The sequence below is a fragment of the Astatotilapia calliptera genome, chromosome 17 (assembly GCF_964374335.1).
Source record: "Astatotilapia calliptera chromosome 17, fAstCal68.1, whole genome shotgun sequence".
Classification (NCBI taxonomy): domain Eukaryota; kingdom Metazoa; phylum Chordata; class Actinopteri; order Cichliformes; family Cichlidae; genus Astatotilapia; species Astatotilapia calliptera.
Genome location: NC_137438.1, coordinates 39253348 through 39265952, shown reverse-complemented (window position 1 = coordinate 39265952; position 12605 = coordinate 39253348). Strand labels below are relative to the sequence as shown.

The 12605-nt window shown below is 42.9% G+C and overlaps 1 protein-coding gene across 4 annotated transcripts in view; it reads right to left on the bottom strand.

Moving 5' to 3' along the window:
- fcho1 (FCH and mu domain containing endocytic adaptor 1) overlaps nucleotides 1-12605 on the bottom strand; it is a 62909-nt gene that overhangs the window by 39217 nt on the left and 11087 nt on the right. For all 4 annotated transcript variants that reach the window (XM_080291701.1, XM_080291699.1, XM_080291702.1 and 1 more), the window contains exon 2: nucleotides 7702-7752. In XM_080291701.1, the coding sequence (XP_080147827.1) occupies nucleotides 7702-7728 (27 nt within the window). In that variant the 5' untranslated portion in view covers nucleotides 7729-7752. The remainder of the gene's footprint in view (nucleotides 1-7701; nucleotides 7753-12605) is intronic.

Sequence of the window (12605 nt, the reverse complement as noted above, 5' to 3'; positions counted from 1 at the left end):
CGCTACTGCGTCTGAAGCAGACGACACTGAAATAACTGAACTTATAAGCCTGCTGTTTCAGACAGTATATTAGCTCTTTATCTTAGTCATCATTTCAGTGTAATGTCGGCTTCTGTGTGTGAGAGAGAGCACGTATTCATATCTTTGTGGGGACCCAAAATTGGAATGCTACTATACTTGTGGGGACCAACAGCCCTTATAGGGACCAAAATCCAGGTCCCCACGAGTTGGAAGGCAATAGTGACTCAAAATGTGGTTTTAGTGTCAGGGTTACAGCTGGGTTATTAAGGGTTAGGGAAAGCAATATGATTGCAATTAGATGTCCCCATAAGATATGAATACCCGACGTGTGTGTGTGTGTGTGTGTGTGTGTGTGTGTGTGTGTGTGTGTGTGTGTGTGTGTGTGTGTGTGTGTGTTTAAACTGCTCTCTCTTGATTCTAATTAGACACATCTTCAGACTTCTTCCAGGCATTTATGAAACTAATTACAGACGGTGAACCTGGGCTGAGCTGCACTTTGCGCTGCACGGTCGTCTTCACAGCTGCTTCTATAACAAATACAAACGTATTCCTGTGCATCTCAACTGTTTAACCTGTGCTGCTGATTGGCAAATGACAGAAAGGGTAAAAGATTATATGGTGCCCTACACAGATGAGCCAAAGACAGCTTGAGGCATTAGCAAGAAATCCTCTGCTTTCACCTGATTGGATGCCTGCGGTTCTTGGCTGGTGGTTTTAGAAACGTCACATTAATTCAGAAATATTCTGCTTTTTAGAATCGGCAGCGGGTTTTACCTGCGTTAGGACTATTTGTGCTCTCTAACTCGCAGCACACAAAAGGACCAGAGAGAGACACAAAAGGACTCCCAGGAACTGCATTTGTAGATTTCTCTTTTTCGGACGGATGGATCCAGTGTCTGAGCATATTCCTGCTCTTTAACACATTGTGTTGTATTGTTTCATCAATAGTAAGAAACAAGCAGAAACAAATGACACATAGTAGCACCAGGAACACACCTCCTCTAGAAATCCCAAACAGTCTAACGCAGGGAAGTCAAACTTATTTCACAGACACACAAACGCTCCTTTCTGTTACTGCAAAGAAGTTTAACTCCAGAAATAGAAATGCAATTTCAATATATCTCAGTTTTTCTACATGATAAAGTCATAAAATAGTAATTAATTAAAATAAATGTTAAAAAAAATATTTTCTATTGTAAATTGTGAAAAAAAGCAACTTTCTGGTATTTAACTATTTCGATTTGACTCGTTTACTTAGGTGTTGTATGAATGGCTGTCGTGGTTTATCAGCAGGAAAATAAAGTTAAATGTCTAAACTTTATAACTGCTATTCAGAGGCCAGATTGGAGTCTTTGGCAGGCCAATTCTGTCCCCGGGCCTTATGTTTCACACCCCTGGTCTACAGCATGGCGTATGAAGGCCGCAGTGATACTGCACGTCTTAAGTTCTTCATATCCAGCCTCGCCCAGCACCCACAGGAAGACCCTTTTTCAACACGTGCTGGTTTAAACTACATTTGTACTTTGCTGAATTATGTACAGAATAAATTTCTTCTGCTGGTTTTAGAGAACCAGTGCATTTATTTGTCTGCAATAAGGCAAAGCCAGCTATTTCCAGTCATCACAGATCAATTTTATTATGCTGTAGCAGTTTTCACAAGTCACGAGCAAAACATCATTTAAACGTGACAGGTCAGCACCACACAGTGATGCACTGAACTGTCCTGCACTGACGGGCTGCTGTTGACAGTAGCTGTAAACTTTTACAACCTTGCGTCAGACTATCACGGAGCCAGTTGATTGGCCGGTCTGTCAGAGCTGCTGCGACTTTCGCTGACTCACAGAAACTTTCTGCTGACCGAGCAGGTTGAGCGGCGTGAACGCTCCCACAGCAGAGAGGTGTCAATAACGTCAGCAGCAGGTAGCTGCAGCAGAGGCTCATCATCGCAGACGAGTAGGACGGTTTGAGCAAATTCACCTCTTTAAGCGCGTCTTTTTATTTTGCCTGCTGATTTTCTTATGTCATGTACACATAGATATATGTACTATTTATTTAATTGTTAACCAACCCAAACTATGCAGTCAGTTCACGAGGAACACGAATATTTGGAGATTACTGCCATACATAAAACAGATTTAACGAGTCTCATATTGATCGGTCTTGGCTCCTATTCTAACCTGGCACAGAGCATTTTTTAAAATGAACAACTGAGCAAGGACGAAAGGAGGTGGCAGGGAGAAGAGGAGCAGGGATGAAATGAGAGGAGGGGGGAAAACCCTGAAAGCAGGAAGATTTTCTCAGTGTGTTCACAGATCTTCACCCCACAAGAAACCCACATGACTCAAAGTGATGGCAGGGCAGCAACACTGGCATCATTAAACTGAGCTGCAGGCAATAATAAAAGTCCAGTGGGTGCAGCGTTTCTGTGCAAACAGACATATCTGCAGGCAAAGGAGGCATTTTTAAGAGACGACAGCAGACAATGCTGTCCTTTATACTGTACAGAGCTGCACCGCTCGCCGAGCTTTAAAGGTTTCTCTGATGCAGTTCTTCTAAATTCCCCTGGTAAGCACGCACACTGGCCTTCTGAGATCTATACAGCACTGCAGCGAATATTATTAAAGAAGCTAATACAGGTCAGCTTAGTAATGAATTCAGATTATGTGGCTATTTTCTAAAATACAGTCCTGATAAAAAGTTTAAGACCAGTTCAAAAATGGCAAAAAATGTTACTTTGCATGGTTGGATCTTAACAAGGTTCAAAGTCGAGCTTCAACATGCAGCAAGAAGAAATTTATTGAAAACAACTGTTAAACTGAAACATGCTGATCTACAGCTGATCAACAGTTTAGGACCAGTTGACCTTTAAAAGGCCAAATCTGTGCAACAATGTGGATCCATTGTCCTTTTCTGTCAGGTCGTCACACTGTCATGACGCTCTGATGGCAAAGGCAAAAAACCTTTTTGAACATGGTCGTGTTGTTGAACTGCATAAGCAGGGTCTCTCGCAGCGTGCCATCGCTGCTGAGGTGCACCGTGAGGTGAACAACGGAGTCTCAGGAGGTGCAGGAGCGTCAAACGGGCGCTGGCTGTGTCCAGACGTTGCAGAGAGCGTCCCTCGTGACTGAGGGCCCTCGTCTGTGTGGTAACCACTGGGTTTTTAACAGGACAGCGCTACAGTACACAAGGGACTTCCTCCAGGAGAATAACATCGCTCTTTTGGACCATCCTGCATCTCTGATCTAAATCCAACAGAGAACCTTTGGGGAAGTTACAAAAATGGACGCTTCATGCGGCCGTCTTGGAGAAATGCTCCCTCTCACCTCATGGAAACACTTGCATCAAGGATGCCGCAACAAATTTTTGAAGTGATCAACAATAACGTTTTTGTTTTTTAGGTGTGGTCCTGAACTGTTGATCAGCTGTAAAACGGCCTGTATCAGTTTAAGCGTTGTCGTCAACGAATCGCATGCTCAAAGAAATGTTTCGTCTCTCTCCCGTTTCTTCTTGTTGAAGCTTGTTAACATCCAACCGTGCAAAATAAGACTTTTTTGCCATTTTTCAAGTGGTCTTAAACTTTTTATCGGGGCTGTAAAACGATGCTAAATGGTGCAACTTTGTAGGTGATGGCATCAAATCAAATGTAATATTTCGTTTATAAGCTGGGAACAGACTAGATTGAGTTTGTGCTGCGTCAGGACTGTGAGGCGCAGAGGCACAAAATATATGCAACCTTCAAGATCACTGCGATTTGAACTTGTTTGAGATCAATTTGAAACCTTTTTATCTTTAAGATATCAAACTCACAAACTTGCCTGTCGGGGTGACGACAATAGCCCATATTTTACATCATCATTTAAAAAAAAAAAAAAACAAACTGTAAAGCTTACTCAGTTAATCCATATTAGAAAATATACTTTGTTAAATAATAAATTATTTGAATTACATCAAAAGGAAAGAACAACAACAAACCATATGAAATTCTTAATTGGGAAGATTTAATGGCGACGTATTCTGCCAAAATTTAAGCTCCATATTTTGCTTTATTTTTGGACTCCAGTGAAGTAGCTCTGCATGATTCGCAGGTCCAAGTAATCCTTATTTATCTTCCTTATTCTGGGCCTTTGTGGAGCCGCTCGGTTCATCCACTGAAATAAACTATTTTAGCTTCTCTACCTTCGAGGCAAAGGGAGAACCAAGAGAATAAAAACTGTCTCAATCCTTTGGCACACTCGCAAAGTGATGACATCTGAGAGCCAGCAAACGAAATCAAAGCATACTGAAGAGATATTTTATATTCTATATACCTCGATGATTATTGCTAAGTGCAATTACGTTTCCTGGAACGATCGAGCGTGACGAATCCTTACAGAGAAACACATTTTGTTCCCAAGACTTAGCAGCGCCTTAATTTGCTAAGGATGCACTTAATTACAGCCGGTACGCTTCCTCCTGTGGACCATAAGCACAGCTTTCATTCAGTTAATGGGAAAGGACAGAGTGCTATGAGGAGGCTTTGTGAGTGGCTGTGAATGTTCTTGAGCCAAACAAGCCGAGGCTCTGTGTGTAGCTCGTCCCCGAGTGGCTGTGCTGCCTAATTAACTAGAGAGTGGTTTGTATTTCAAAGCCATTTGGCTCTGAAAGCAGGCTGAATGGGAAATATGTAAAGACACACAAGTACGTCACCTCATTTGTTCTTTAGATTTTGCTTTTCTACTTGCCTGGCTGTAAATCTGCAGTTCTATGTTCAGCACAAACACACAAAGACAATCGACAGCTCATATTCACCAGTAAAGAAAACACGAAAGCAAAGCAACACTACAGCTGTAAGAGACGGACAGATGAGCAGGAGAGGTAATAACAGCTGCTTACAGTGGGCTCAAGTTCAATAAATCATCATTAGGGATGGTACTGATAAGATTTTCACGATTCCATTTTCGATTCTGTTTAACGATTCGATTCTTTATCGATTCTTTTTTAAAAAGGAGAACACTAAGGTCGATCAGCTCAGAACTTTGTTTTTTATCTTCTCTTTGAACAAGATAGAAATGTAGGAGTAACATGGCCTTACAAACCCAGCAGTGAGATCTTAAGAGATCCAGCCTACGGCTCTTCAATGGGGTGTCACAGGGTCCCCAGGAAAACAAAATGTAAATGTAAAATAATAAAATAAATATTCTTCTGTAGCAATAACAAAGTATAACATCAATTATTCTGTAGCAATTACACAAGAATATCCAGTAATGTCCCTGCCTACAATTAAACACATTCACTTACTGAAAATCATCTGCTGTGGCAAACGGGTGCAAACCTTTGACCACAAACTGAGTCACTGCTCGGTGACGTTCGTCTATCCTGCCTGAAAGGAGACGCTACCGGCAGACTGCAGCGAGAACTGCCAGCATCTGAGCCAGACTCTGTCTCATCATGGTCACTAAATGCACAGTAATGGCAGGTTTGTAATAAGGCAGATCGCGCTAACATAATATGCACTGTTAGTTGATTATTTACCTGCCGCATTAACGGGAGAGGACGTGCAAACGTTACCGCTGCTGCTGGTTGAGATTCACGAGTCCGGAGCGGAATTAAAAACACGACATTCATTTAAGGTCATCGCGTGTTTTGTGAGCAAATGCTTTTGCATGTTCGTAGTGTTTCCTCCCTTAAATGAAGTATCTACTTTGCAAGTACTGCAAGTTGCCCTGTTGTCATCCGTTCTCGTAAAGTAAAACCAAACTTTTGAGCGTTTGAGCCGCCGTGTTTCCTGCCAGGTAAATGACGCTCCGCAACGTGGTGACGTCATTCGGGGCGACTGGAATCGATAAGGGAATCGTTTGCAAAAATGGCAAACAATTCCAAGGATTTGAGACAGTGGGAACCGGTTCTCAACAAGAACCGGGTTTCAATACCCATCCCTAATCATCATGGGGTGAAGTTCAATGACGAGGTTCTCAAACTGCCTCAGTAATAAGGCTGCATGCAAAAATAAAATACTGTTTAATACCAATATACAGTTTCCAAATATGGGTGGTGTGACCATCAGCAAAAACCAGCTTCCTCTGAAGAATCACTTGCACTGAAACATAAAACAGACAACTGACTACTAAGTCAGTGATGGGAAATGAGGCATGATAGGAAATAAGGGGTGTGGCTACAGTTAACTATACTACTGGACTCCCCCGTCCGTGCAGGTTCTCTGGAGTTATAAATTAGTGGCTTTAGATGGGTCATTTTTCTTTTCTGGCCCTAAACCGCACGTCGGCTCAATGAACTAAACTTCGAGAGTCTCTGTTATAAACTGTGTCTTCTGCACCTTAATTGAAAGTCTGGAAATATTAGTTCAATGTGCAAAACTTTTCTGTCTGTTAGGCCAAAAACTAGGGCACACCTGAAATAGATGTACTAGGTAGGCTGGGACAGAAGCAAAGAGGAGGACAAAGAGAGAAGGAAAAAGCTGTCAGCTGACAAAGTCACAGAGGCATGTGGGAGACTTTCACTCCTGTGCTTCGTACATTGGTGTAAGACTACTAATGAGGCCGTTATTCACGGAGAAATTAAGCCAATTAATGCCATAATTAGTCATACTAGTTTTTTTAATACTTGCAAAACCGAGTGTAATCTAACCCGAGCTTATGAATCCTTTCGCTGTCAGGCTTTTAATTACCCTGTTTTTTCCTCTTACATGTCATGTTAGAGGATGATTCATGACATGATGTATAGTTAGTGGCGGTGAACACACAAGGCGAGACGCTGTAAACACCTGGCACCGGCTCGGGGAATCTGTTAAACGAAGCGTTTGAGTTTTTGTGTTCGCACAGTTGTGGTTCGCAAACAGACACAAGACCTAGATTTTGGAGGACTGCACGGGAGCACGTCTGTGGGCGACTTTTGCCGCTTGTTATCTGAAGAGAGACGTGTCCACAGACGCCTGCACGTTAATTTCTGTGTGCAAAGACAGATACGGGTGAAATGTGAAGACTGAAGGGAAATAACATAACTGGACTTTTCCTTTTGCAGCATTTTTTTGCATATAAAAATATTCAGGTTCCCACCAAAGATTTTGGATTTTGATTTTCCACCAACAGATAAATCGCCAGGACTGGGACAAACATATTTATAGCTACTTTTTTTTTTTTTTAAAGTGGGTTTGAAAAGCTTTTATTTTTCTTTATAAACCAGCCAAAAGTAAAAGGAAATGCAGAACAGATGAAAAGAAGTGACAGGGAGAGTCATTCAACTTGCAATCTCTGACATTCACCAGAAAAATGTGTTTTTTAAATAAAATAAGTTTCCTCAAACCAAGTTGCCAAAAATCACTGATGCCCATCAACAGCATCTGCCACATAACAGTTATTTTAAATAAATAAAGTCTTAACATAATAACTAGTAACTGCGAGTTAAAAGCCATTCATCACCATCATCTCAGCCTAGAAGCAGAATTTAAATGAGACTGCTTGAAAGCTGAGATCTAAATAAAAGACTGGTATCTATTGGTAACAAGCACTTCCTGTTTGTACCTGATGCACAACAGAGAGGCACGACTGTCTGTGGAGAATATGAATGAGAAGCTGGGTCAGTCATAGCTGTGATCCAGCTACCACAGGTGACCAAGTTCAGTTAGAGATCTTTGCACGTGCCCTGCAGCGTTACTCCATTTAAAGAGGTTTTCAAGACACTTACCCAGAAGTTGTTCTGAAATAATGCCATCTTCACTCAGAACGTCACAGCAATCTGTAAGAAAGAGGGAGAGCCGCATTAGAGAAAAGTGTGACGTCTAGATTCTCTCCCCCCCTTCTCTCCACATGCTGGAGAGGAAAATGACCCAGAGGATGTTTTGTAACTCTATAAAATGTGGAAATGTCAAAGATTCTCCTCTGCCCTGTGACAAACTATCAAAGTGTCAGCAAAACGCATGTAAACGATTTCAGCAAAGTCCAGCTTTGTAGAAACTCTTGAGACACTTTGAGCGTAGGAAGGGAACTCCTGAGGGAGAGCAGAGAGGAGCTTCACAGATGACTTCAAAGGATAAATTCAGAGAATGAAGGGAGGAGGGGTGACACGGGAGAGATGGGGGAGGAAAGAACAGGGGAGGAGAGAGAGAGCGATCGATGGAGTGAACAAGGCAGAAGAGACCAAGGTAACCTCCACGGAAAGAAGAAAAAAAAAGACGTGCATGTGCTGCACTTCATCGCAGCACAGCTACTGGTGCATTTAGGTTTGAACATGCATGCAGCAAACACTCTGCTTATCTGCTCAACATTTCTGGATTGCAACAGTTTATTACAATTTATTACCGACACACAAGCCCTGTCACACATGCCAACGCACGTCTGTGCGAGCGGTCGAACAGGAAAATCAAAGATCGCACGACATCAGAACAACATGTGACCCCCATCGCCTCAGAGCTTAAATACGACTTGTCGTGCGTCCACCGTTTTCACGAGAGGTTTATTTTTAATTTGCTGGTGACAGGAGGAAGTGCACTGCAGCAGCAGAGCAACATGCACCTTTTACGCCCCTGCATACACAATTATATCAAAGAAACACAAACACTTTAATGCAACGTGTACACAAAGCATCCTGCCCTTTACAAGAGAATCCATAATGGGGCAAGAGTTTCCCCAGGGCTCACGCAGGGTTCCTGTTATCTGTTATTCTGCTGACTGTGTGTGTGTGTGTGTGTGTGTGTGTGTGTGTGTGTGTGTGTGTGTGTGTGTGTGTGTGTGTGTTGACAACAGCCCTCTCCTTCTATTGGCACAGATTCAGCTCAGTCCTGGTGACCTGGCATAAGACAACAGCCACACATGCAGAAACCAACACAGCAAGCCTAGAGTGTGCATGCACACACACACACACACACACACACACACACACACACACACACACACACACACACACACCTGAAACTCCTCACACCTCAGTAATTAGCTCAGCAGCAGGACTGGAGGCCTGCAGACCGCTTTGTGTTGGGCAGAGGAGGAGAGCCCACAGGAGGGACGGAAATACTGCGGAGCAGCAGCTGCACGACTGATATCAATGCTTAGTGTATCGATTTCCAGCGAAACTACACTTTGCCAATATTTTCATATCTGCTGTACAGTGTGGAAACCAAACAAACTCCTGAAGATGATTAATGACCGACTACTGCAGCGCTGCCACCGTAAGATTCATCATCTTTGGCCTTTAATATGGGCGGAGTCAGCGGTGGAGGTCATACACCAGCACATCAATCAATTTATTTAATAAAAACCCAACAACTTCTCGTCAGTACCTCAAATGATTATCACTGGCCAACCTCGATATTTCTAAAACGCTATCCTAACCTTTCAGAGAAATGCTGGTCCTCGTTGTCAGAATATTTTACAGGTTTTAACCCACTACTAATAAATCCTGCCTGAGCAGATTTCCACGGCAGCCGTGCAGCGGGACGGCAGATCTGACCAGAGCACCAGATGGTTTTTAGGCAAGCAGAAAGGGGGGCAAAGGGAGCACACCAGATAAAAACAGACGCGTCACAAAGACACCGAAACCTGCTCGTAGATCTGAGTTAATTACATATACTTTTAGCTCTAATCCTCACAGTCCTGACGCAGCACAAAGCAGAGGCACAAAGACACCATACCCACGGTGCTGGCATGTATAGAAGTAGCTGACATCCAGCATTCTCCGCCTGGTTCCAACTAAACGTTGAGCTGAAATCAGCTCTGGGGCAAACAGAGCCCTGGGAAGAAGTGGGACACTCTGTGACCCTGATTCCTCAAACTCCAGATCATTTTTTATTCAGGAAATAAATGTGGGCGCAGTTTTTGGTCCTGCCATGTGCAACATCTACTGACTGCTCGCACAAGCAGCGAACATGCTGAAACGCGTTATGCACCGATTAAACGCTTGACATTTGGAAACGTGAGTTGCTGTAATGTCACAGTGTGGGTGTGAGACTCACGCCTGACACTTTCTTATGACATATCAATAAAGTTTCACTGATCGCATCTACTGAATGCGTCGTGTTGAGCAGGGTGCAGCACCACCGGACCCACCCGGGATTGAAAGCTGCCGACTTGTACAAACACTTCTCAGTTTCTCTCCAGACTGTAGTGAAGCTTGGAGAAAGTAAGAAACAACCAGAAACAGAGACCGTTTGCCTTCACAGTAAAAGCTGTGCACACATTTCAAACTTTTATTGTGAAGGTGAGCAGACACCGTTTCTGGTTGGCGTCGCACTTTTCGCAGTTTCAATGCAGAATAGCGAGTAGTTTACGAGTGTCTGCAGACACGTCAGCATCTTCCGTGCAAAATACAGGCAACTCCAGGAGTCTGCTGGCAACCACAGCGATCGCAAGGTTTTCAGTGCAGCGCCGTACACAAATCATTTCACACTAGTCACTGCGAGCAACCTCCAGCAACCACTCGTCAACTATTCACAGCTTGCAAAAAATTCACTGACCAGTCTTGTGTCCACTGTGGGCGGGGCCTAAACCTTAGCTTTACCTGAGCATGTCAGTAAGAAGGCAAAAGTCCTCTGTGTCCTCTCGAGTGACTTATATTACTGGATACTAGTAGGACTGTAGAGTACAGTGAGAGGAGGTACAACTGTGCACCCTCCTCAATAATGGTTCTAAACCTAAAAATCATATAAATATATAAGATCATCGCACGTTTATAACATTTCACTAATGAAAAGCATGCTGGGTAATGCTAGGCAGTCAGGTAGCACGACAGTCTGTGAACAGCTGAGCAAACTGTAGCGGCAGATCAACAGGAGACCAGAGATGGATCAAAGAAACTTGTGACAAAGACAGGAGCTGCGTCTGCTGTCTGCAAGTTCCCCGGCTTTATAAAATCAGACTCTGGCATCTCGTCCACAAACGCCAAGGGGAACGAGGCAAATCTAACGGATGTTTTTCCTGACAGAGCGACGTGTCCGTGTGAAGTTCTGCTGTGGAAACACTGACACCAACGGGCCAAATGTTTTCTGTTTAGCAACAAAAGAAGTCACCTGTCAAGGACCAACGTTGTAGTCATATGTCGAACAATCATGTGGTTTTATTTTATTTTTAATGTTGCCATTAAAGAGCGTTATTATTCCACACAGTCCTTATACATTTATAAAAGCTCAATTATGCAGAAATCATGTTAATTCTAACCTCCTTCGACTTTATGAAGCAACAGTCTTAAAAAATACTGTGATACAAATTTTCTCATAGTGTGAAACACTAAAGTTGGGCCACAGTTTCCAAGTTTTTTCCCCTCAACGAACCAAACTTTGTAGAATATGAATGTTTGGTCACTGATGCCGAGGTGATATTAGGTTAAATATTAGGCCGCTGGATCTGCAATAGTCAAACCAAACTAACAGCAATATCACGATCTGCTGCATCCAATATTTTTAATTTATTTGTGTTAGTGTTTTATTATCTTGGAGGATTGCACCAAAATATGTGGCAAAATTCAAAAATAGGCAACGGTGCTCATGTTCTCAGATTCCTTCAATCTCGTCCTGCTCTTTGGGACAATAAAGGTGGCTTAACCTCCTGAGACCCGAACTCTTCCACAGCAGCAGTTTTAATTTCTCTTTGATATTTGGGCTGATTGGGACCTGATGAATGTAAAAACAAAGAATTACCAGATTTATTTTTTTTACCTAATTTTTGTTTCTAAGAAAAATGAGAGCCACATATGAGGATACTCGTTTACAAGCTTGATAGAACAGTAGCAGCATAACGTCCTCGTAACTGGATATCAGGCCCATGTAGAGCAAAATTGAGTATTTTGGTCTAAATGACCCAAAATGTGATGTAATAATATATAAATTAACAAATATTTACTCTGAAAATTGGACTGATTATCCACCAATTAAAAACGCACTGAAACCGTTTACATGCCTTTTTCTGAGAAACATGCGATGAAATTATTTTTAGAAATGTTTTTTTGGCAGAACTTCAAACGGCCTTTCATCGGCATCAGGTAATTCTGTTTTCTACACACCCGATCAACCCTTATTTTTGGCGTTGGCACTGCAGGCCGAAGACGAGCAGATGCAGAACGGCAACACAGGCAATGCAACTAAAACTAAACACGAGGAGGAAAATATATCTTTAACAGCCACACAGGGAGGAAATGCAGCCTTATCAATTAAAAACACTCTAACCTCGTCTTCTGCCACCCTCACACTGCCTGACAACACGCAGACGGCTGCCATGAAAAATTAGGCCTTTAAAAAGCAGATGGGAAGGAATGAAATAAGGTCTCATACAGGAACAAGAACTACCCACAGCAGGATATAAATGATGCATCCTCTCCGCCCATACTAAGCATTTCAGTTTTTATTTCCTTTCCCTTTGCCAGCGATGGCTCTACTAGCAGACGTCTCTCTGACAGGAGGGAGGAGGGAAGGAGGGTAAGGGAAGGTCAACCCAAACTCCCGCCTCCTCACCACCTCCACCTGCCTTTCTCCTTCCTTTGCTTGAGAGGACAGAGGAACGAGTCCCCACGTGTCTCCTCGCGCTTTCAGACACCGGCATCCTCATCTGGCTCAAAAAGCAAAATAAAAATGGAACTGGGTTAAATGTAATGACACAGTTGAG